At 39.8% G+C, this 25,827-nt stretch overlaps 1 protein-coding gene, 1 long non-coding RNA gene and 3 other non-coding genes across 8 annotated transcripts in view; 4 read left to right on the plus strand and 1 right to left on the minus strand.

Moving 5' to 3' along the window:
* The window catches only part of LOC112543217 (uncharacterized), a 38,296-nt gene extending 22,636 nt beyond the window's left edge, over window positions 1-15,660 (minus strand). Inside the window, exons 1-5 of one of the 2 annotated variants that reach the window (XR_015794387.1) lie at window positions 14,069-15,660; window positions 13,903-13,964; window positions 13,700-13,790; window positions 3,877-4,217; window positions 1,595-1,697 (exon numbers count right to left, since the gene is read on the minus strand). This is a non-coding gene — a long non-coding RNA (uncharacterized LOC112543217). Of the gene's footprint in view, window positions 1-1,594; window positions 1,698-1,730; window positions 3,419-3,876; window positions 4,218-13,699; window positions 13,791-13,902; window positions 13,965-14,068 lie in introns of those variants that run through there. The other variant, XR_015794388.1, reaches the window with a different exon arrangement.
* A 290-nt stretch (window positions 15,661-15,950) lies between these two features.
* On the plus strand, window positions 15,951-24,435 carry EIF4A2 (eukaryotic translation initiation factor 4A2). 3 transcript variants are annotated; one of them, XR_456718.4, is made up of 12 exons: window positions 15,951-16,058; window positions 18,325-18,367; window positions 18,454-18,586; window positions 18,830-18,969; window positions 20,315-20,483; window positions 20,637-20,746; window positions 20,968-21,111; window positions 21,380-21,517; window positions 21,948-22,037; window positions 22,260-22,339; window positions 22,886-22,987; window positions 23,624-23,764. XR_456718.4 is itself a non-coding variant. In XM_007442903.4 (11 exons), the coding sequence occupies exons 1-11, from the start codon at window positions 16,030-16,032 to the stop codon at window positions 23,766-23,768; spliced, it is 1,221 nt and encodes a 406-aa protein (XP_007442965.1). In that variant the 5' UTR covers window positions 15,952-16,029; the 3' UTR covers window positions 23,769-24,435. The 3 variants fall into 3 exon arrangements, 1 of the variants encoding a protein (XP_007442965.1); XR_456719.4 differs by having other exon boundaries at window positions 22,886-22,983; XM_007442903.4 differs by lacking the exon at window positions 22,886-22,987 and having other exon boundaries at window positions 15,952-16,058; window positions 23,624-24,435.
* LOC112542672 (small nucleolar RNA SNORD2) lies at window positions 18,686-18,755 on the plus strand. Its single transcript, XR_003086331.1, has one exon. It is a non-coding gene; the product is annotated as a small nucleolar RNA SNORD2 (small nucleolar RNA).
* On the plus strand, window positions 20,791-20,920 carry LOC112542670 (small nucleolar RNA SNORA63). Its single transcript, XR_003086329.1, has one exon. It is a non-coding gene; the product is annotated as a small nucleolar RNA SNORA63 (small nucleolar RNA).
* LOC112542671 (small nucleolar RNA SNORA81) lies at window positions 21,138-21,314 on the plus strand. The gene has a single exon (XR_003086330.1). It is a non-coding gene; the product is annotated as a small nucleolar RNA SNORA81 (small nucleolar RNA).
* Window positions 24,436-25,827: the final 1,392 nt, after the last annotated feature.

A 25,827-nucleotide genomic window follows, 5' to 3' on the forward strand; every position in this document is an offset into this window, starting at 1 on the left:
ATCTGGAATATTGAAACTTTTACTATAAGATTTTGGAACTAACTATATAAAATAAACAGCTTTTCGTGGGAACCAAAATTATTTTGTCTACTGTAAGTCATAACAGAGATTAGAGCTTTATTATTTAAATTGGACACTAGAGGGGACTAAAGATTCCAGGCAAAAAGAAATAAAAAATCTTGCCTTTGGTTTTGATTAGGTTTGGGATTTATAAAATGACACAAAACACTGTAACAGTTGAAATATTAAAGATTTTTGAAGAATGGGGCCAGAAATTAGTAGCCAGAGTATCAACAATATCAGTAATGATGTCTGCTTCTATGATAGACTATGTCTAAAGGATGTTAATGACGGAATGACAGATGTGAAACAAATCTTGCTTGATGCAGAAATAGTAGAATCAGAAATATTGGATTAAAAAAAGTGTGGATTACAAGACAGAGAAAGCATTTAAAATGGAAATACAAGTGACAGGCCAAGAGAATGACCTGGATAAGGATATACAAAAGAAGCTGGCTGAAGTTTTAAAAATTAAAGGAGAAATGCAAATAATAAACCAGAAGAATGACCTGGATGTCTTTTTATTGGATTTATAAAAGAGGCTTGTTCAAGCCTTGAAGAAACCTATTTGATGGGACAAAGAAGAATTGAAGAGAAATAAAATCCTACAACGATATTCGAATGAATTGAAGATTAAGATTTTCAGAAGTAAAAGGAATATAAGTTGGTTTATTTGATAAAATTTAAAATAAGACGTTTTTATGAAATTCTGGCAACCCTTTGTGGACTTTTTGCTGATACCAAGATTGAAAAGTTGATGTCTTGTGGATTTGCTTATAGATAAGGGATGGTTATAGAAGAAGAGGTTATCTGTTTGTAACCTTATTGGGGGCAAAGAGCTATCAAACTTCTTTATACTTGTGATGAAAACTGAAAGTCACTTCTTTATACATTTCTTTTTCTTCATTTCACTCTTCCCCTTTTTCTTTTTCTTTCTTTGCAGTTTTTACTGTTTTACTTTCCTTTCTCTGAGTTTAGTTTGTATTAGTTTTTATTACTGTAATTAAAATCTTCAAACATGTATATATGTGTATAAATAAATAAAAAATGAGCTTCCATGGCTGAGAGTGAACTTGGGTGTCCCCCATCCTGTCCTTCAACCAGTAGCATCCACGCAAACTGTAATGATGTCAAAACGAAGACACACGTGGTATCATCTTGCAAAGGCCACAGCAAATGCACTTACAGTACATCACACCTCATCATCAGGCACATACAATTCACCCCCTTTCCCCCTCCTTGCTGACACCCACGTCTTCCACCATTATACCACACTCTTACCAATGAATTTCGGTTTTTCAAAGGGGAGCAGGGAGAGATGCTGAGACTGTTTTTTATGACTCAGAACAGCAAGGATGCACCCAACAAAATCAAGGGGTCTAGAATTTTTTGCAATCTAACACAAATTCTCAATAGCAGTCCCTGTTGTTCAAGCAACACCATCTCCTGGCTGCCACACATGCTGCTCTCTGGGAAGACTCAAATGACAAGGCTGCAGCGGATAACTGATTATGAAAGCAAAGGTATTTCTTACTGTGCCAAGAACAATCCTCCAAAGACCAAAATCTATCAGAAATTGTAGAGCCATAGGACGATAAAAGACATACATCTCCATCTTCCTTGGAAAAGAGACAAATCTGAAAAAGAAATGGATTTGTGCTACTTGCCGAGTTACAGTGATTTAATGGCATTTATTACTTTGAAGAGACACAGAATACACACGCTTTATTAACAGTGTAGACCTAGTATAGGAAACTTGATTGAGACATACATCTTACAAGCTACTGCTAGAACTGGATGCACTTTGGACATGAGATCTGGCCACTTATACAGAACTAAAAAATATATATTGGGTCTGGTTTCAAGTATATTGCTTCATGAGCTGCACTGGCTCATCGTACACTTCCAAGTGCAATTCAAAATGCTGGTTGCCATCTAAAAACCCCCACATTGTATGGAGCTGGGTTAGTTGTGGGACTGACTTTCTCCAGTTGCTCCTACCCATCCTATGAGGCTGAACAGATACATGCTGCAGGTCCCATCAACTGAGAACTGTTCACAAGCGATAAGCTGTTTTGTTTGGTACATCATCTCTAGCATTCCTTGAGCTGATAAGCTGTCCAAAATTATTCTAAATAAGCACAGAACCTGATTTGGATACCCACTGTCTGCCTTCCTAATGCATCTTTTTTAAAAACAGCAGCAGGAAATAGATCTTCAAGTCCAGCTCAACTCTTGGTAACTACAGTACATCCATGCAACTTTCTTTGTGGCAGAACAGAAGCAGTTTGCCGATACCTTCTGGGATTTTATCTCCCAGTCTAGTTGCAGCCCTGGAATCCCCAGGGGGCCTCCCCTTTGGGGTCTGACCATGCTTAGCTTCCAGTTCAGCTACCATCTGCAGCTTAGTAGTCTGGAACAAGTCATGGGTGCATACACTCCCTCCTCAACACTGACGTCCAAATCTAATTAGAAAGCAATTGGCTGAAATGTGTAAAACAGAAAACTTCGGTTTAAAATCCTTGTTCATAAGCCAACATTACAACAGGGTTCCCATTCAAACTATAGTTTAACAAAACTGGGTTGCGAATGCAAAGGAAGGGAAGAGGTGCAGGCCAGTTTCAAGGATGAATCATGAAGTCTCTGATACTTATTTTCAGTTGCTGAGCTAGGAAGGCAGGAACTAAGCATCTGGCCAGAGTAGTTGTGCAGGAGCAAAATGCTAGCTACCTGGGAGGTTAATGGGAACTGAAACCCAGCAGATCCTGTCACCACATGTACTGCTTACGGATGTGATTCAGACCATACAGCCCAGGAACAGTCACTGGATTTCATTTTCTACAACGGAACATGATGGAAAAGCTGATCTCTCAGTAAGGCCAATGTGTCTATACTAGCAAGGTCAAGTTTGTGCGGCAAAAGGCTAGAGGACTCTCTCCCAGAGAATTTCTGGGTCTACACATCCTGGTTCTGCCTGCCTACCTTGTAGTTATTCCTACTAACCCTTATTTTTCAGGGGGGGATGCATTTATTTGGCATCCTCCCCACAACTCCAATATGTCAGATGGGGATCCTATGACCTTTGTGTCTTGCAATTAAAATTAAAAGCAGCTAATAAAAATGAAATCAATTTTATAGCACCACTTCCTGGGTCTTTAGTGTTGAAACCTGTGACTAGGGAAATCACTCCCCTCTCTCCTAGGAGACAGATAAATTTCTCAAGGTATAGGCAAAATTAATTTTATTAAAAACAAAGTTAAAATCTTTTTAACTTTAAGTAATCACATGCAAAACAATTGGTGGTGGAAGAGATAAAAATAGAGAATTGTGAAATCTTCAGACAGCACTTCAAGAGAATCTGTAATGGAAAATATACGTAAGATTCTGAGCAGACCAATAAATAGATAGTATTGCTTTGTTATTTGAGACACACAAATCACTGAGCTTGCATAGAAAACCTATAAATCAGAGGCAATGTATATCTGAAACAATGAAACTTAAATAGTTGCACACATTCCAAAATAAAAGTAATCTTACCCAACATTTCTAGCTCAAACGTGTTATTCCTTAGGGATACACAGACCACTACAGCAGATTACTGCTTGCTTCTCTAGATCTTTCCAGATTCTAGGAGATTCCAACCTTTAATCAGAATCTTAGGAGCAACATCCCTTAGTTGTTTCCTAGCCCTGGTACACTGCTTCTCCAGTAGATCTTTTAAAGACAAAAGCTTTCACTCTACAGAAGGGGAGAGGCTGGGGGAATGATCCTTTTACTACATTCTGTAATAGGCATCCTTCCTCAAGGACACCGTACCTGAGACAGCTGAGTATGCACTGGGAAGCTTCCAGTCTAGGTGACATAGATGATAATGTGACTTCATAGCAGGGTCTTTATCCCTACTGCTCATGCCTTCTTTGGCTAGTGAAATAAGCTTCAGAAACTGGAGATGGGCTTTTAGAGTCCAAAGAACACTGAAGGATCCTGAAGAGGACTGAAGCCTCTTGCAGACAGGGCCTCTGCTCCAGCATCTTCTCTCCAGTGATGAAAGCAAGTCCTTCACACCACGGAGCCAGTGATGGCAGCTCCTGCCTTTGGCATTTTCTTTTTTGCCAAACTTTTTATTACATCTCGGAAGCAAGGAAAGAGGTTGTTTTCTGTCAACAGAGAGAAAAACTCAGCTGAAAGTTTCAGAAAACTTAGTCATCTTTAATTAACTTGTAGTGTAGTGCTATTGTCCATTTTCCCAAAGATGTAAAATGGTGCACCCCACACCCCAACATACACACACACTGTAAGATTAGTATAGCCCACAATAGCTCTATTTTCTTTTTCCTCATATTTTTTCTATTAATTGTTTAGTTATCTTTTGTTTTTTGTTTTTTTAAAAAATCTGTATCACTGGAAGTACGGCCCTTCCCAAATAGAAGAATGAGAAATGTTTCTGTTTCCCTGTATAGTTTCGTTTGACTCTGTAAGCAAAATGCCTTAATCCTGTCTTATGGAATGAGGAGGAACACTATCCAGGATTCTTTCATCTACAGTAGGGAAAAGCAAAATGCATATATGCACATACACACCCGTAGGTTCACACAACACACTAACTCATAAACAAAACCATTTGAGCACAATATGCAAATCCAGCCACTTGCTCATTCATTGGGGCTAAAAGTAAGCATATTCATTCAGAATTTTTAGAAATTCAACAAACCCTGTTGGGTGAATCGACTGCTGACAGCTGTGTACAAGAAGACTGGGTATAAACATCTAAGATAAAGTTGACCTAGGAAAAGGGACATCTGAATTTAAATAAGCACATCTCTCTTATTTCTTCCACACTTTGGCATTGCATGAAATGAAATACAGTGCATAACTTTTAGCCTTCTAAGTGAAATGTTAATGCAACAATAGTTCAGAGTTTATCAGCAACTAACACCTGCTTCGGTTCTCATTTTATCTTGGTGCAGCCTGAGGAACCATTTTATAATACTCCCATTGAAGACTTTTACATGCTGAACAAGTAAAACCTTACAAAAATGTTCAGGAAAATCTTTCTCCTTTAGGCAGGTAAGCAACACCTTCCGCAACGGAGGTTGTAACAATATATTATAAGGATGAATTTTCATAATATCTCTATTTGTGAAATCTTATTTAACCTCCCATTACATACACATTTGAAATTTCCCCAATTAACTAAGGTGGCTGCAGCAGGCTTCTTTCAGATGGCTGTAGCTGAAGGGCTGTGTTCATTCTAAATATTCAGAGTTACAAAGAGTAGGAATGAACAGCCTACCTCAGCACATGACTCAGTGCATGGCTATCACTGGCATTATTTCATCCACGTTGATGAATTTAGCAATTAAAAATTGATGGATGACTGTATGCCCCCAATAATTTTTATTATTTGTCATGAAGTACCCAGCCCTGTGTTTCTGCTAGAATAATGATTAATTGACCTATTTAAGTTCATGTGAGTAACTAAGTGCAGCTGGTTATTTCCCATTCTGCTGAGTGAACTAACTGGCTTCAGTCATACAGGGATGAGGCTGAAGTTGGGTATTTATTTACATAATAAATTCAGATGAAAACTCAGCAAATAAAGTAAATGTAAACCTAATCTTTTTGTAACACTGGGTCTACATTTGAAAAAGAATTACTCCATGTGATACATCTGTAATGAAAGTGCCCTTCAAGGTAAACAACAGTGCAATATAATTAAGAATGCCTTTGAAAAAAAAATATTTCTGAGTTTTATATGCTGCTCAATCCACCAGAAAAAGCTCTAAGCGGTTTACAAATACAACAGATAAAATAACAATAACATAACAATTAAATTCAACAATAATACACATAAAAATTTCCTATGCGTCATCAGCAGAGAGAAGACGAAGGTTACATCAACTGCTAATGGTAAGAAGGGGACCCACTGTACCATCAATCCCAACGACTTTGCAGAACAGCCAGGTTTTAGCAACTTTCCTAAATGCCAAGAGGTAAGATAAGGTATACCGGGGGACTCCAACACCAAAAATAAGGTCCAGGAGTTCAGGTACGGAAGTTGCCATGCAGGGTGAGCAATACAAGAGTGATCCTAACTCCAGACACAAGGCCTCTCACCCAGTTATCTGAGGAACTGTGCCTCTGGTCACCAGCAGAACTTTCTGCACGACTATTGCCTCCTCCCCTGCCTTGGGTTCATGGCTGGTATCAAACCCAAATGGGCACATTTCTGAGAATGGGACACCCTCCCCTTCCCCATTTAAGTCTTGGTCACACATACCAGGTCTGCCCTCTCATTCACAATTAAATGGATGAAGTATATTACAGGAGGACCTAGCATTTATAAGCACTGGCCAGAGACTAAGGCCTCCAGTCTTGATTTTTAGGAAGAGGGTGGGGGAACAAAGAGGGAACCGGCTTCAAATGATCATGCCTATAGGCGATATCATCCCCCTTCACCCATGACTTCCCTCTTACCTCTCATAATCCACCACATCTACCCAGCCATTTCTGAGCTACACTTGATAAAATCACATAATGCACCTACTAGTAACTGGTCTCATTATCTACTTGTTTAATCTATCTTATCATCCAAGCAGCCAGGTAACCTCCTACTTCTCCTTCCCAACTAGCTCTGTTGTCCCCTAAGACTGGTGGGGAAAACTGCTCTCAACCTTGTGCATTAGGAACTCCATTCCAATGACCCTCTTCAGATCATCTGGGGGAGATGTCTCTCATTAGCTACCGTAAAACCCAGTCCAACAACACCATGTTTTATTCTTCTTTCCTTCCAACTCTCTTATTTCTTCCTCTAGCAAACTCTTCCTCTTATCCTCCATCTTCTCAGACTCTCCCACAGCCTCTCAAAATTGAACAGTTCACATGGTTAGGTCTTCCTCTTTATCCAGGGTGACTCACGTGAGTCCTGAAAGGAGGCCATCTCTCAATGACTGTCTTAGGAGGGAAGCACAGACAATGACATGATGGTAGCTCAGGCACATTAGATGCAGTCAGACATAGCAGTCACAAAGCTCAGGAAGACCTCAACAAATCATCTGAAGTACCCAGCCTTGCTTCTGTTATTGTAATACTTAACAACCTCATTTAAAAATTAGATTTACAGATACAAGACAAATTCATTTTTGGCCACCCCAAATCAGATAATTGTATGTTGTACAGACTTCATGTCCAGCCCAGAGCTTTCTGTCCATGCATGATATCAATAGTGCTGCACCAAGTCAATTCTGCTCAAAATAGGTAAAAGTTACTGGGGCTGTGTACCCAAAACTTATTCAGATTATGCTAACTCATATACCCATATGCCCAGATGACTGACCTAGATAGGCTGAGACTACATCTCATGTAGTCCAAACTTTTCTATATACACGTAAGAATTAACAGTAATGTACAAGACTAGTTGAAGATTGATGTTAACAAAACACATTCCTTAATTATTTTATGAGAGTTTATGTATAAGCATATTTTTATTTTAGAAACAGGAAATGACTGCTTCTATTATTTCAGCAAAGAACAGCATACCACTTATCAAGCAAAATGAAAGACCATGTATTGTTAAATCTAAATATATCTTATTCAATTTATCTCTATTTGCAATTTTTGTTCATTTCTTCATTTTCTTTGTCAAGTATTTCTCAGAATCGGTAAGTAATGCTATTTGTTGTGCTTTTTTCATATCTCAGCAAATATCCAGCATCCCAAATGCTCATTTTACTTTCTCCTGTTTAAAATGCATATCAGCAGTAAGATTAAGATACATCTTGGAACAATTCCTCTGTACCCTGAACCTTGCCATAACTTGTATTGCAATATTCCTGGATACCATCATAGAAATAGTCATTCATATTTCCAAGATTATAGATGATTCCATTTACTTTTTCCTTCCTATTATTTTCAGAATTGGCATGCCATTGTTGATTGGGTTGCACAAATAGAGCAAGCTTTGCACCAGGCAATGTGCACTTGTCACACTGAGATCACCCTCCTGGATATGTGGGTGCATGATTCAGGAAGCTTAAAACTGATTTGGTGTGAACAGGTCAATTTACCTACTAATTTCTAGTTATTTTGACCATAATTGCCTTGCCATGTCACCAGTCTCTCATAAAATGTGGAATGAAGAATTGGTCTACCCAATTTTGAAAATCAGTGGGGCCAAGTTTTAAAAATTGTGAACTGTACTTATAATTTAAGGATGAAGTTAATTTATCAGAAATTATTGTTTCCTGACTTCTGGATAAAGAAATGTTGGACTGCAGCAAAGAACAAAGAGTAGACTGGCTCTTCTGAACCTCTCCGGACAAGGAGAGGACAGGATATTGCCCACATGTGCTCTGAACAGTTGCTCCTCACGAGGAGACCACAGGACAGTGGTCCCTGGCAGGTTTTTGAGCATTGGAAGATGACAGGAATAGCTATCTTGGTTGCAACCACGGCTGGTGCCTTTAAAGGACACTAAGTTCACAAACTTACTTTTCTAATCATGTTCAGAAATTGCTTGCTAACTACTTTTAAGCTATTAGAGACCTTCGAATTGACAAGTCTGAAAATGCCAGGTTAGTCTGCCTTCAATCCTTAATGAAAGAAAATTTTAATCATAAGCTTAAGAATTTTAAAAAATTGAAATAAACATCAAAAATCTAAATAAGTCTTTGATCCTAGAAAGTTATAAACCGATTGAGAGTCCAGGTAAATTTGGAATAAGATTTTGGAATTAATTATAAAGAATCCTTCCTGTGGGAAATAGATTTGTTTGGACTTTTGGCAAGACATGATGAAGATAAGTAATTTTAAGAATTGGACACTACAGGTAGTCCTCGACTTATGACCACAATAGGAACCGGAAAATTCATTGATAAGTGGTGGAGTCATTAAGTGAGGCTTATCATGTGACCGCACCCAATTTTACAACATTTTTTGCAGTGATCGTTAAGCAAATCACCACAGCTGTTAAGTGAATTATGTGGTCATTAAGCAAATCACATGATCGTTAAGTGAATTACGCGCTTGCCCATTGATTTTGCTTGTTTGAAGCTGGCTGGGGAGGTTGCAAATGGTGATCACGTGACCCTGGGATGCTGCAACCATCGTAAATACATGCCAGTTGCCAAGCAGCCGAATTTTGATCACATAACCCCACGGAAGCTGCGTAAGTCCGAGGATCGGACGCCACTTTTTTCAGCACCATCATAACTTCAAACTGTCCCTAAATGAATGGTCATAAGTTGAAAACTACCTGTAGAGAGAAGTAAAGGTTTTAGTTAGAGGAGAAAAATACACAAGCCTGATTGACACCTAATTAACTGGTACTTATAAAATGATGCAAAACATTATAACATTGAAAAAACTGAAGGACATTTTTGAAAAATGGTATCAGAAGTTAGTATCAACAATGTCAATAGCAATGTTTGCTTCTATAGATAGACTGTGTCCAAAAGATGTCATGGAAGAAATGGCAGATGAGGAACAAGTTTTATTTGACAAGACAGAGATGGCATCGAAAGTAGATCTACAAATGACAGGCTACAAGAATGACATGGAAAAGGATGTCTCACTGGATATATAAAAGAAAGTGGTTGATGTTTCAAAAATCAAAAGGGAAATACAATAATAAACCAAGAGAGTCACCTGGATAATTTTTATATTGGATTTATAAAAGAGGCTTGTTAAAGCTTTGAAGAGTTTTGTGAGAAGGGACAAAGAAATGAAATCTAATTCTATGACATTATTTGAATGGACTAAAGATTAGGACTGCTAGAAGTAAAAGGAATATAAAGTTGGTTTATTTGATCAAGGTTAAAATTTTATTTCTGATAAACCTTAATGGACTTTCTCCTGACACCAAGACTGAAAAGATGATGCTTTACGGATTTGTCTATAGACAAGAGATGAAGAGATCATTGGTTGTAAACTAAGAGGGGGTGAAGAGTTACTAAAATTGTTTATAGTTGTTGTGATGGTTGGAAGTCACCTCTTTATAAATTGCTTTTCTCTTTACTATATTTTTCTTCCTATTTTCTACATTTTTTTCCTTTTCCTTTGCACCTTTCACTTTCTTTTTATACTTTCAGTGTGTATTAGATTTTACTATTGTAATTAACAACCTTAATATAGACACACACACACACAAATTATTGTTTCTGGTTTACTGGACTCCCCAAAGAAAGACTGGGTATCAATTTTTTGTTGGTGTTCTAAGAACTCTTTTAACTCAGGAGTTGATCTTGTCTAGCTACAGTTCTAGTTTGGTTTCAAGTTACACATATGTTAACACAATTCTGGTAAAAAAATCTAAGAGTTAAATATGTAAATGGATGCTAAATTATGTTTCTGAAATATGGAGGTTGTCATTTTATGAAGAGCTTTAGGTTTACTGAGATTTACATAAATTTACATAAATGGAAAGAAACTTATCTTCCTGACGTTAAGGAATGGATTTGAGACATAAGTTTGATACTAATTTTTGAAATGTCTTTACATTTTAAAAATGAAAAGAGGCACCATACATTTCTATGTGGTACAGATCTACAGGTAAATTTTAAGGACAGACTCCCATCAAAACCTGCTTTCGCTGCCTCATTCTGGTGGTCAAGTGTTCCTAGGTAGGATGAGCGAAGAATGCCAGGACTATACACCAATAGTATATATTCCCAGCAGGGTCACCCAAGACATAAAGGTCATTCCAGCTGCCTAGCTAAAGCAAGCAGGCACCTGTCGGCATCAAGCAACAGCAATACTGGAAGATGCTGGAAGAGGATGAACACTTGAGTGACAAAAGCAAAGGTCATTCCAGCTGCCTAGCTATTTTGAATAGTGTGAATTCAAATAATGTGACCATTTCGTGGGATTCATAAACCGTACTAATCAAGACCTACCTGTAACAGAAATAAAATTGACTAGATTATTGGTACAAGTAGATTGATAATGTGCCATCAAGTTACTGTTTTCTTTAAAGTCCAACTTTGGCTTTCACAGAGTATCACAAAAAGTACCATGGCTTGCATGATTCTGTAAGTATAGGCACATCACAACATTTGAATCTCTTCCAAGGCTTTCATGGCTGCTCTACCAAGGGCTAGTCTGTGAAGTATTTCTTGACTGCTGGTTCCTTTACTGTTGATGGTTGATCCTAAAAGAAAGAAGCTATCCTCTACTTTGATATCTTCACTGCCAATTCTAAGGCTGATTGTTCTACCTATCATTAGTTTCATCTTCTTTATATTTAGTCTCATTTTTTCACTGTGCTCTCTAATACTAGAAGTTGAAATTAAATCAGCATTCCATTCATTACTAAGTCAGAAGGCTACACGAATTAATGGAATATCTACAGAAAAGGCAAGCAGTAGGAGAAAAATCAGTAAAAGTTCTAACCAAACTATACCAGCAAATCTGGAGAATGACCCAGCGGTCAACAGATCAGTCTAGAAACCACCACCAAGGAAAGAAGACTTAATAATGTACTATCATACAATATCCTAGTTTTATATGCTAACAAAATAATGCTTAGGATGATCTTAGCCAGATTAGAGAAAGGAAAGGGAGATGCCAGATGTTCAAACTGGCTTTAGAAAAGACCAAGAAACAATATTATTGCTGATGGATACTTGACAATTGAGAAAGTCAAAGAATATCAAAAGGAAGTCAAAACCATTGATTCTGCTGACCATGTGAAGTTGAGGAATGTGCTTAGGAAACAAACAAATGGATCATAAAACAAATCAGCCCAGAGTTCTCACTTGAGACATGAAGAACCAAGCTCCTAATATTGCGTTTTGGACACGTTATGCGAAGATCTCGCTCTCTGGAGAAGCCTACAATGCTGGGAAAGGTGAAAGGAAAAAGGAAAGAGCATGGCTGGACTCAATTGTAGTGGTGATGGGTGCATTGCTGGAAAACCTGAAGGGCTAAGTTGGGGACAGACCATCCTGGTGCTCACGAGGAGTTGGCACTGAGTTGGTGGCATATAATCAATTAAAGACTGAATTAATTTTAGATTAATTCTATATGGATCTTATTTTTAAAAAATTTTACTTTTACATTTAATCACTATAATTAATGAAGTTTTAAAAACTGTATAATCACTAGCATATTTAGTCACTGTTATTCTGTTATATTCCACTAATAAAAATTCTAAAAAATTAAAAGGCCATTCCGAGTGATCATAGCACAAGAACTGTTCATTGTTAGCTATACCAACCTTCTTCACTGGACACTCTACAGAGATGCTGGGGTGGAAATTCTGGAATTCAAAGCTGCTCCACCATGTTACAAGACCTAAGATGAGAAAGGCTTGTCCAAAACAACTGGACTAGACAGCCTTTCCTGAGCTCTACCACTACAGAATAGGCTGTTCATATGTATCTGTATAAGATATATCTTATGAATTTAACTCATTAATGCTTGACTCTTCTAACTGACCAAAGCATACCTCAGGTTCATTTCACGCCTTACTTCAGAGATAGCAAGAACTCCACACAATGAATATATATCAGTTCAAAAATAAATGTGTAAACTCAGGCCTAAATGGGGTGCAGTAAAGGGATGTATGCGTGCAAAGGGAACTTGGCAATGAAACCCAGGTATAAAGATAATAATTTTCTGTACTCCATCTCTTTGCTCAGAACTGTAGCTCACTGATGTAATATGCCCTTTCCAAACAGCTGTGCCAGCCAGGTTTAGTGGCAGTATCTCAAGCTAAACCCTACAGGGAACAAGGAAGAGAAATGCCTCACCTGCATCTCTGGAGAGCCCCCACCAGTCAAAATAGATATTATATTACCGCTTGGATAGCATCACTATAAAGCAGCTTATTTATAAGCAGTACAGAGATAGAACAATTATAAAATGTAACTGGCTGCAATTCTAATTAAAATTTAATTTCCTACAACAATGTGTTAGAGATCTGAGCTAAACAGATTGAAAATGGTGGCTGTTCTGAATCTGAAATCTTCAGTAAAACATTGCAAGTGGGAAATCCCATCTGCAGGTCCCTCGCATCCTGAAATTACGCTGATTAAATCCGGCAGAAAAAAAGATGGATCTTTTAAAACAATTTTGAGTGGGCTTTTCCACCAAAGTCATAGCTTCTAGAAGGCAGTCCATTTCCTTACCCATCCTTATAATTTCACCAACCTCTCCATCGATCCAGGACCAAAAATGTACTACTGAAACACGGTCCTTTTGGCTCCAAGAATCAGATGCACCACCTTAAAACCCTCTAAAAAGTGAAAAAAGGTCAGAATTCAATTGCACTCCTCTGTTTGATCAGCCTAGGGCTCTCGAGAAGATTGGGAAACTAAACTATGGCCCCCAATCCCTCAAATGTTGCATACTTCTATGATACAGGAATAAAAATGAGGAACAGAGTTGGATATGGTAGAATGGTGCTCTGTGATAAAAAAAAAAAAAATCATACTGAGAAAAGACAAACCAGCATAAAGTCTGAAGTGGAAACTGAGCAGCAACCAGAACTCCTAACAATTTACCTAAGCTATGGACATTTATAACTTATGCAAATCTCTTAAGCCTTTTCTGGATGAGAACTATTCATTAATTTACATGCAGGATTCAATTCAATGAAGAATAGTCTGGCAATAAACCAGTACAGAACCAATTTCCTCACCTGTAAACTATGCATCCCAAAGGGTGCAATTCCTTGCTATTAAGTCATTAATCTTTTTGGCATCAACTGAATGCAGCCGTTAAAAGAATATCTGTGAAGAGAAAAAGGCTTCAGGGAACCGCATTGTGTCTTATAAATATATTAAAATGAGCAACTACTTAAGGTGAAAAAAGGATCAAAATAAAAATAGTCATTATTCTCACTTGTATTCAGTTCTTTTGGAGGAATTGACAAACTTTTACTCCCCAGGACTCATCCCTAAAATCTATTTTAAATGTCAAGAACATATGAAAAAATAATTAAAAACAGACAAATATGCATAGCAATAATTTTGCTCACTGAATTATTTTTATTACAATTTTAACCTACCCTTTTTCAACAGCTTCACAAATCAATGTAGCTGTCCCCCATATATCTTTATACAGTATTTCAGGAAACTTTACTTGAAGACAATGTGACTAAATCTATGCTCACTAAATAACAGGTGGTGATTTCAGTCTAAAACTTTTCAGCCTCAGCTCAAGAGGCTATAATAGTTAAAAAAAACAATTAAGCTGCTAACTCAAGTATAACCTCCACTCTGAATTCATCAGGTGGCCTTCTACAAAACACTCATATCTCTACCTGCTTATAACAAGAATGTGGAGCATGTTAAAGTGAACACTCAAAATACATTATACGGTACAAATATTAAATGTTGTTACTGAGACTTAAATGATGTGTGCTTTTAAAGAGATCACAGGAAAAAAAAGGCTTTATTCATATTATTCTAGAAGCATACAAAACACGCTTCTAACCACCTGGCCTGATCCCAAACACAGAAACTCTAACTGAAACAGGCAGGCCTTTCCCCACCCTAGAATTTCTGCATTCCAACCAGGCACCCCACTACTGTACTAGTCACAGTTCTTCCCTATAAACTAACTCCTTCCTTTCCAGTTTTCACCACCCAGGCGTGAAACAGGTACAACAGATGATTCATTTTTTTAAAAAGTAATTGTAATTAGAAGCAATCACCAGAGTCTTTGCTAACTCACATTCCCTTTGCCTTAGATTCCTTTCCTTCACCAATGCACCAATTTCCCCCATTCCTCTCCATTTGCCTGCTTCTCACCTCTTCCTCCTCCTTTCTCCCAAGCCACCCGTTGGTTCCCATTTCTCAGTCACCCCAACCTCTGGTGGCATTGCCCTCCAGCCAAATAATCAATATATCTGATTATTCCCAAATGCTCCCTGCACACCAGTCGCTCTCCATTCAAGAACAGGCGATTTCGCCCTGCAGGCAGGGACAGCGGCTTGCCCGGCCGAGTTTACACCTGAAGGAAGAGGCAAGGTCCCCTAAGTCCGCAGGCCTAGCTCCCTTTCCCGACGTCGCGCCCTCCGCGCGCGTTGGATTGACAGCACACCTAAGCGCGGGGGGGGGGATGGGAAGTATAAGGAAGAACCGCGACCCCCCTCGCCTCCCGCAACACGTGCTGGGCCGGACGGCCCCTCCTCTAACGGCGTAACCCCAAACATCTGGAAAGGGACGGGAGGGGGAGAAAACAGCCCCATTCCCTCCCCCTTCCCGCTGCCCTTTTCCTTCTTCCAGTTCTGCCCTACGGGACAAGCCCCTCAAACCAACCCCCCAGAAAGACCCCCAGTGACCACCAAAACGGAGGTTCACTCGTCAGGGGCTTATCGGATCTTGAGAATGCAGCCCCTCTGATTCCCCACCCGCTGTCCTTCCCTGGGGGGGGGGGCTCCGCCTCACTTTTCAGCCCCAAAGCTCCTGTTTCCCCCACAGCCCCCTCTCCTCGGCCATCCCGCCCAGAATCCCCTTCAGGCAGCAAGACACGCCGCCATTTTCCATTCCCTCCCCCCCCCCGCCTTCCTCGCCAAGGCAGGGGCGGAATAGGAAGCCCCGTTTACGAGCCAGTGTGGGGGGGAGTTCAGAGGTGGGGGGGAGAAAAAAAGCGGGACGCATCCCGTCACCTCTCTACTGCTGCAATATCCTTCCGCGTCGCGGCGCGTAAAGTAGTCCTTCCACGAGGCTCCGTTCGTTTCCGGCCAGAGCCAGTCCTTGCGGTCCGCCTGGAATCACCCATCCTTTCCCCTCCCCGACCCCCTACCTGGATCTGGGATGTGCTGCTTGATAGGAGGGGGGGCTGCGTGGGGGGGCAGCATGGGATACCCCGCAATTAATTTCTTATACTCCTCCGCAAGGAGGACGAGGTGGGGGAGGAGGAGGAAGGGGAGTAAAAGTAGATCCGGCCAGGGGGAGGGATATATAAAGCGGGCGCCGCGGAGACGCTGCCTTTTCAGTTGAGGAGAGCGGCAGCGGTCGGAACATGTCAGGCGGATCCGCGGATTACAGCAGGTACTCTGGAGCGGGCGAGCAGAAGCTAGCGGGAGTTTTTTGAGGCCTAGGGGAAGGTTGTTCAGGGCGAGGGTTGGTCGGGCTGTGATGCGATGAGAACAACAAGGGGGGGGTGCCTGGAGACGGCCGCCGCACTCCCTTCAAGGCCGCCGCGGGGAAGGCCCCCTTCTCGCGGCGAGATCGCGGGTGCCCGCTTCCTCCTGCTGCCCTTGGGAGGAGGAGAGGTCTCCTCCCTCCCCAGTGCCTCAAGCGGCGTGGTCGGAAACGCGGGTGGCGACGGACAATCCGACCGTTGGCCTCAAGCGGGCAATAGAGCCGCCTGTTGTCCTCCTTTCGCGCGGCCACATGGATTTGTCCAAGCGGCGAGCGCAGAGCCCCTCGGCGAGCGGGCGCCTTGGAAGAGTCCATTTTCGCCCACGGGGGAGGGAAGGGAGACGGGAAGAGAGAACAGGGAGGGGCGCGGCTGGTAGGCCGTTCGTTCGCCGGCAGCCTCGTCCGTCACCGGCGTGTCCTCGGCTTGCGCAAGCGAGTTCGGGGGGGGGGTGGAGCTCTCGCGAGAGTTCGGCAGACCTGGCGGGGCGGGGTGGGGAGAAGATGAGGCCCGGAATACCGCGGAGGTACGTTCCCAGAACACGTTTTCCTCGCTTGCCCAATTTTCTCCGTAAAGTGAAGAACAAGCTCGCCCCCCTCCCAAAATAGCCAGACAAGCGTATTGGGTTTTTCTGCTTCCAGTTCTCCCACGTTGGGTTGCTTGTTATCCCTGATCTTTCCATGAGCTCTTCGGGCACACAGGCGGGATTAAAGCCAGCGTCCTTCAATCCAGTCAGTTCCACGTACAAAGTGTTAACTTGGCAACCGCATCAAGTCTTTGCACGTGGAATCCTAAACTGACTGGATCTGCCCAACTCGCCATGCTGTCCCCCAACTTAACCGAGGATTAAGCATACATGTGTTGCATGCAGGTATCTGCTAGGTCGTTACCTGATTTAGCTAAAGCTACAGTGTGTACAGTATACAGTTGCCATTCTCTTGTCTGAGGTGATGATAGGTCCTTTTCACAAAAGTCTTCCTTATATCTGAACTCATATCTTCATAGTAGCATGAGGGGCAAGTATGAGATGTCTCAAAGTCCTGCATATGGAATAAGTAGGCCTGATCTGCTCACTGGTGTTGCAGGTGCACTTTCAGGGGAGAGAGACCCTAAGCCAGTGTTCCTCAACCTCAGCAACTTTAAGATGTGTGGACTTCAGCTCCCAGAATTCCCCAGCCAGCATGCTCTGAGCAATATTATGTATTTGTGAGGGAAAGGAAAAAAACAATGTTAGTGGAATTGGACAGAGTGTTGTGTTCTTTTATAGGATTAGATTTTAAAAGCAATGGAAATAGATTTAACACTTTAAAGATTTCTGGGGACAAAACAAAATTTACCCAAATTCCTTATAAAGACCAAGTATTACGGCAGAAGCAAAGCAACGTGCTCCATCATTAGTCACTCTGGGTCCAGAGGCTTGACTTCCCCAGGGTATTACTACTGGTATTCGAGATCAGTGCAGAACCCTTGATAAAAGTTTGCTTTTTTTTCTCAAGTAGGAGAAGGCTGAGCGATGGCTGGTGGCTGAGGCTTAAATATTTCAATGCAGGCTGCTTTTCATAGTGCCACTGTTTGGCACTCATGCATTCCTTACTAGTCAATGAGATGCAGTGAGTAAAGAGTTGAATTGGGATGGGGAAGGCCAGGTGAAGTTCCCACTGAGCCAGTTGCTATCTTTCATTCTGGCCTACCCTATAGGCAGCCTGCAGTTGTGAGGATAACATAAGGTGGGGAAAGTACTCTGAGGGCACCTGGAGAGGTAGTCCATAAATTAAATGCATACTAAAACCTTCAGAAGAGATCTGTACATTTTAAAAATACATTTTAAGTCTCTATGCGTTTCTAATGTACACACCACAAATAATGTACTAATAATTAATAAATTAATTAATAATTAATAAATAATGTAATGTACAGGTAGATTGATAAGAAATGTGATAAACTTTTGGGGAGGGATTGCTTATTTCCAGGGGGTTTTCTTTATAGTATTTGCAGTGTTGTATAGCTACTGAGTAATGTTAGCAGAATGGTAAAACGGTACAGTCATTGTTGACAAGGAATGATCTTTGGAATAATTAATCATTGCATGTTGATAGCCTTCAGATATGTTATGTTGATAAGAATTTGGGAACTCTTAAAATCTGGTTAACAGCACGTGTTTCTCTTATTTGATAGAGACCATGGCCCAGAGGGAATGGATCCTGATGGTGTCATTGAGGTTAGTATTTTAGTGATAGTTTCTTTACACGCGTGTGGGGAAAGATGATGAAGTATATTAAAATTTACCTACATTTCTTCTTGCAGAGCAATTGGAATGAAATTGTTGACAATTTTGATGATATGAACTTAAAAGAATCCCTTCTGAGAGGAATTTATGCTTATGGTTTTGAGAAGCCTTCAGCTATTCAGCAGCGTGCTATTATTCCATGTATCAAAGGTAAGCAAGTTGTGAAGAATTTATTTACAGCTGATATAAGAAAGTTTTGGTCTGAAATTCTCTGCCTTGGGGTGGAAATAGAGCACATATTTCCTTGAGAAGTGAGATGATGGTATACCATCTTTCGGGACTGACCTAAAATGGAGAACATTTGTAACTCTGATCACTTGAAAAGGAACTCTACAGTTAAATTGTATCCTTACTGTGTTGTGTGAGAGCAGTAAATATCTATCCTTTTTTTAGGGTATGATGTGATTGCTCAAGCTCAGTCAGGTACTGGCAAGACAGCCACATTTGCTATTTCGATCCTGCAACAGTTGGAGATTGATCTCAAGGAGACCCAAGCACTAGTATTGGCCCCTACCAGAGAACTGGCTCAACAGGTATTGATAGTGTAGTTAAAAAGCTGCTTACATGTTGCATAGGTTTCAGGTGTCACAGCTGAGAGACAGTATTTCTTGCAAGTTTATGCAAAAAATGACTTCTTATTGCCCTTGGGTTAACAAATTTGGAAACAGGCTTCTGTCCCATTACCTTTTGTCACATATATAGAGAGAGGTCAGATGTGACTGAGACAGATACTAGAATGAAGTGTGGTAATACCTGTGCAGGAGCCTATGTGGAAATTATTAAAACAATACAAATACAAACAAATGCTCTGTGAGAGAAGGTACTCTTATAACACATGCAGTTGTGCAACATGAAAACTGCTGTGTGCATGTAATCAGCTTATTTTTCTCTATGCATGCAATTTGTGCTGTATGTCAGTCTCTTAATCTCTATTTTGAACTGCATTTTTGCAGTGCTATACTTTAAATTTTGTATTCTGGTACATGCAACATTGACAATTTTGATAAAAGTAAAGGCCAATTTTACAGCGATCCTGTGCTTTTTTTTTTTTTTTTGTAGGGGGCAAAATACAACAAACATTCATGGGGAGATTGCCAAAAGTATCTTTGAAAAACATTCCTGATGCATCTGGCATACAACTAAGATGCCTTGTACTGTTTTTTTATAGTTATTCCTTGAGGACAAAGCAACAAGTCCAAGGTTATTTTGAGCATTAATACAGCTTTTTTGTTTAGAAGTCGGTGATCATATAAGCTGCATAAGTTGATTATATATCAACATAGCTCTGTGATTTTACAGTTAGGTGTGCAAACATTTTAAGTTTGCACACTGCTCCAAGTTCAGAATAGCTATCCTGAACTTGTTTGAGACGTTCAACAATAATGTCTAGATCATTTTGGAAGTGCTCAAAGGCATAAAATAAGCTGTTTTGAGTTAAGAACATTTCTGGTGATGTTAGAGGGGCTTGTTTTGAACTTGAAATGTTTCAGACTTAAACAGTTACACACACCTAGTGTTTTATCATCTAACAAGGAGGATCAGACTTACCTGATAATTCTGAAAAGGGTATGTTGATTCTGCCTGTCTGCAGAGAAGTACCCGTTACTGCTTTTGACATGGGGGTATAATCAGCCCAATGGTTCTCAGCTAGGTGTACTTTATAGAGAGCCAAGATTCCCTTTTCATGCAATTTCAGTTGTGATTACTTTTCTTCAAACATGGTATTTGTATGTAGAAATAGCTTTTCAAACAAAGGTTGCTCATCAAATATGAGATGCGTCTGTCACTTTGTATGCTGTGCACCCATTGGGAAACTATGCCAATGGAAACACGAGATCTGCAGTAGTAAAATACTAATTGAGATTTATGTTGTTTCAGATCCAAAAGGTTATTTTGGCACTTGGAGATTATATGGGCGCAACTTGCCATGCTTGCATTGGTGGTACAAATGTTCGCAATGAGATGCAGAAGCTCCAAGCAGAGGCTCCCCACATTGTGGTGGGAACTCCAGGACGTGTATTTGATATGTTAAATAGACGTTATCTGTGTAAGTAATCAAACTCTAATTTAAAATCTCTGTAGGATATATTGGTTTAAAAATTCACGCTTTCTTGTTAAAGAATAAGCAAAATCTCAAGTAATAATGCAGAGTACTATTTATAAGAATGCTTAATCAGATTCTGATTTTTTTTCTCTGTAGCACCTAAGTGGATCAAAATGTTTGTCTTAGATGAAGCAGATGAAATGTTAAGCCGGGGGTTTAAGGATCAGATCTATGAAATTTTTCAGAAGTTAAGCACAAACATTCAGGTAAAGTCAAACTTGATGCAGTCTTGAAACTGGCTGCTGTAACAGTGCAGGAAAAGTTACAATGTAGCTGTTAAGTGCTGTATTGTCGTTCCCCCTGCATAAAACAAAATTGTCTCTATTCTATCTTTGTCTGTTTTGATTCCGTAGCAGATGAAGACGCTTGGTTTCATACAATAATGTCCTATATTTAAGCAGACTAATCCCTTAATTTTTTGTACCAGGTTGTATTGCTGTCTGCAACTATGCCGATGGATGTATTAGAAGTGACCAAAAAGTTCATGAGAGACCCTATTCGTATTCTAGTAAAGAAAGAAGAATTGACCCTTGAGGGTATCAAACAATTCTACATTAACGTGGAGAGAGAGGTAAGGAAGATGAACTAGTTTGAAGCTACTTCTTGTACAAGCACTATGCTAAAACTGCACAAGTTGGGGTATTTCCTTGGCTTTTGTGGTAATGCTAGCACGGTACACACAGGAAGAAGAAGAAATGCACTGCGTCAAAATGACTTGGGTGGACCTCTTTCTTAATGTCCAGTGTCCTAGTCTGGAGACTTGGTGCAACACTACAGAGTGCTTAGAGTTTTATTTTGCACAGTCCTGTGTACTTACGATTGCTTCCTTAACTTCACAGGAATGGAAGCTGGATACCCTGTGTGATTTATATGAAACCTTGACTATTACCCAGGCTGTTATTTTCCTCAATACAAGAAGGAAAGTAGATTGGCTTACAGAGAAAATGCATGCAAGAGACTTCACTGTTTCTGCTCTGGTAAGAGTCAATCTAAAGATAGGTTGCATGATCCTGTTTAAATGCAAAATACTGGGAAGTGCTCCTTATACCAGTTCCCGGAGCTTATATAGGGTGGAATTGAAGGGCTGGGAAAGTATTTCTGCCTACTCCAAACATACTTGTTAAACGTTACACAGCAGAGGCCCAGTAGATCCTTAATTTGTTTTAAGAATTGGTCCTCTTTCTGTGAGTGAACACTTCTGCTATTCATAAAAATAAAATACTGGATTATGCCTGTGTCTACTGACTGTCCTATCTATTTGATATCTTGTCTAGTCCACAGTATAATACAGTAAAACTTGCTAAACTACTTGAAACAAGTTCATTTTTTAATTGACTAGCAAAAGTTTAAGCAAGTAAAGGCGGCTAGTTAATATTAACATTCTTTGTATTATAAAAATCTATACAGCATGGTGACATGGACCAGAAGGAGCGAGATGTTATCATGAGAGAGTTTAGGTCAGGATCAAGCCGTGTCCTGATTACTACTGATTTGCTGGTGAGTTTCACTGGTCATTGAGCTTATCATGCATCTCCAAAATGGATTTGTTTGATGCAGGTCATTGTAACCTGAGTTTCTCAAGGTGTTGGAAGAGCAAGTCCATGCTGTGCTATGGATTTGCATAACTGTAGTACTTTACTATATCTTGGTCAGCAAAATTGAGATGCCTTAATCTGCAGACTTGAAGTATGTCATTCGATGCTATGCCTTTGTTTACAGGCTCGTGGCATTGATGTGCAGCAAGTATCGTTGGTTATAAATTATGATCTGCCAACCAATCGTGAAAACTATATTCACAGGTTAGTTGAATTTTTGAGTTTCAAATCTGAAGTCCCTTCAGAATCTGCACATCTTCATATTTCTCTTGCTTTCTTGCATTATATAATGTGTGTGTATGCGCGTGTGCATAGTGTGATGAGGATGGGAGGGGCAGAGCTTCTTGATTAGCCAATGAAACAAAACAGTGGGAAAACTTAGTTTATTGGATCTTTCGATAATTATCAGCTATTAAGATACCAAGGACTGCCAAACTAATGTTCTTTGGCAGATGCTTGAAGTTTGCAAACATGTTTTAAAGAAGTTGCATTGTGTGTATTGTGATTAGGAAAACATTTCCAGAGGTTTGTGCTTTCCATAAAGTTGTTGTTAGTTTAATATTGCTTTATTGGACATTTCTTTGTGCCAATGCCTTCGCTGCTCTCTTTGGTTCCTCTTACAGTGGGATTCTTTCTCTGGTGTCTTCTAGTAGAACTTTCAATTTATCTCCCTAAGCTGTTGTCTATCTTAGTGGCTTTGTCCGTAAATGAAGTAAATTGTACCTTATTACTTGATACAAAAAAATACAGGAGTCGCTAGCCCAGTTGATGACGAGATGGTGCTCAGAAACGACGACGTAATTTAGGACGTGGATTCGTAAGCGGCACACTGTTTGCATAAAGAGCGAGTTGGTATTTATATACTTTTCTTTTGTAATGACTGTTGTGAGCTATGTTTGTCTTAAAAGCTCTTAATGGTTTGACCAGGTAGAAGCAGAAGTTGTGGGTTTGTCAACCTGTAGATCTACTGTGTGCCCAATAAAGTAATTTGTAAAAAGTTGTTTTGTTTGACCGACATGGTGATAAGTTTTCCCACTGATGAATAAGTTTGTGTCTTTGAAAATACAATATTAACTCTTGGCTTTTAAGAACTATGATTGGAATGATAGTCTTTACGATTAAAACAAGCTTGGTAATTTGGAGGCTGACATCAAGCTCTGTCCGTGTTCAGAAGAAATGGTGTGGGAGAACTTTTTGCCAAAGTTCTCCAGAATGGGGAGGGAGTGGGATAGATAAATCTACTCGGAAGTCATGCTGAACGTAGTATCTTGCTTATTCTACGCCAAAACTGACAGCCTTTCTATAGTCAAGGTATTAGTCAATATTTGCTATGCTACTTTTAAAATGCTTGGCACAAAAAAATAGTATATGAAATTGTAATAACATTAATCTGGCAACGGCTGCCAATACTAGTTTCTGGCTCCCCCACCCCAAAACAGGTTTTGTCATTTAAAAAAGACTTGATTAGTGTTTCTGCTTTGTTTGCAGGATTGGTCGAGGTGGTCGTTTTGGCAGGAAAGGTGTGGCTATAAACTTTGTCACTGAGGAGGACAAGCGGATCCTTCGGGATATTGAGACTTTCTACAATACTACAGTGGAGGAAATGCCAATGAATGTGGCTGACCTCATTTAATCCCTGGGATGAGATGTTTTTGGAATGCAGTGCTCGCTGTTGCTGACCAGGCGATCCACAACGTGCATTGTGCTTCTTTCTTGGGGGATACATTGAATCTTGTCTCAATGCTCATTACGGATCAGAAATACAGATTTTTGATAAGCGAAGCGACATTTTGTCGTGAGCTTTTGTGGGGGAGAGCCTTTGGCTTTCTCCTCTTTAGGGTTTAGACTGTTGGGGTTGGGTGGAAAGTCATGGGGTCTGTAAATTTTTTCTTTATTAGAAATTTATTTCCTAGTTCTGTAGAAGTGGTAGTGCTAGATGTTCTTTATCATTTAATAATTTACTTATGGACTAAAAGGTATAAGTGCTGTATAAAATCAGCCAATTATGTTAAACTAGCATACCTACCTTTATTGTATGTTATAATTCTATATTAGACTAAATTGGAAAGGCCTTTCAAAATGACTAAACTTTTATAAGAACATAAAAATGCATTTTTGTTTGGTATGTATTTATTGAATAAAGTATTTAATTAGTGTTAAGTGTGATCTGGAACCTGTTGCTAAACCCTGCAAGCAATCATTACTATTGTCTTAGTTGGGGTTTAAACCCATTAAATTGCCATATTGCACATGTCTTAATGAAGTTTGAATGTTCAATAAAATATTATATATTCACTTCATTGGGTGAATTGGATGCTTTTTGGGACATCAGCGATGCAGTTCTGGGTTTCCCTTTTAATCTTTATAGATGGTGTGACATGTGCATCTGCAAGTGTGCAACATTCACACCTCATACATAGAATAGCAAGTTTTTGATTTGTATTCTACTCTCTGGCTACTGGAGCTAGTAGTATAACTTACCAAATGAGGTGAATTCAATAAGCTTCAGTTGTAATAGATCATCTACAGATAGTTACAATAGCGAATGTCTTTTTCTGGTTGATGTCAAGATGCTCTTTCAACAGTATTGTGATTAGACAAGCCAGAGTTTCTGATATTGTGCCCTAGTTGTTTACCACTGAACTACAAATTTGTCTTCTCCCTATCCACTCCAAGAATGCTGGGAGGCTTAAGTTTTTTTCCTTCCTTCTGTACTCTATTTGGACATCCTTTGCTTTTTCAATTTAAAAATAGATTCTTGCTGTTTTGATTGGAGTTAGAGCTAAGGACCAAGGCTAGTGTTACTATTGAGTGCTAGTGCAGACTTGCCTGAATGGCAAAAGAAATGCATGGAATCCATCTCCAAGCTTCAAAAACCCAAAAGAGCCCTGAAGCTGCAGTTCAGTTCAGTGGAAAACTTAAATGCGGAATGATTGCATAGTTCATTGACGAGGTTGCCAATTTTGTTTCATATTTTCTCCTCTTCCACTGTTCAGCTATGAACTGCCCCTTTTTCTTAAGTTTGTATTCCTGGTTTTATCACTACATTCTAACAAAAAGATGTCTATAAAAACTATTGGCTTGTAAAATTGCATATTGTGTTTAGAATTGAGAAGTACAGTTAAGTTGAAAATTAAAGCTGATTAAATGAATATTTAAATTTTTTAAAAAAAAATTGGCCTTCAGAAGCATGCCTTTTCCGGTCCCTGCCCTATGGAACATTCTCGTCCTGGAGATCTGACAGGCTCCCACCCTTTTAACCTTCTGGAGAGTGCTGGGATAGGGTGAGGTCATAGTGGGAGGAGAATGCGATGGGGTTGCCTCGGGGATGTGTGGTCGCAGTCTGGTTTTTCCTATTTTTGCATTTGTTTTGTTTTAACTGAGTATGTGGTTTATACTGGGTTGTAAGCCACCCAGAATTTGGTTTTAAGATGGGTGGCTATACAAATGTCCCAAATAAAACTGGAAAATGAAATACAACAACTTCAGAGAAATTAGTGTTGAAAATGACAACACTGTAGCAAAGCAAGTTATGTTCTGGATACAGAAAGGAATTTCCTGAGAGAATGGGAGACTCAAACAATTAACCAATACTGAGGGTGTGGACAAAATGCATATAGTTGCCCAGCTCAGCTGAATTAACCCCATTTGGTGATGAGTTTTGGCAGAAATAAAATCTGGAGCCATGTCTT

Source organism: Python bivittatus, unplaced genomic scaffold, assembly GCF_059951505.1.
Source record: "Python bivittatus isolate LINGU-HERP-01145 unplaced genomic scaffold, Pbiv_v1 ctg000980_np1212, whole genome shotgun sequence".
Taxonomy (NCBI): Eukaryota; Metazoa; Chordata; class Lepidosauria; order Squamata; family Pythonidae; genus Python; species Python bivittatus.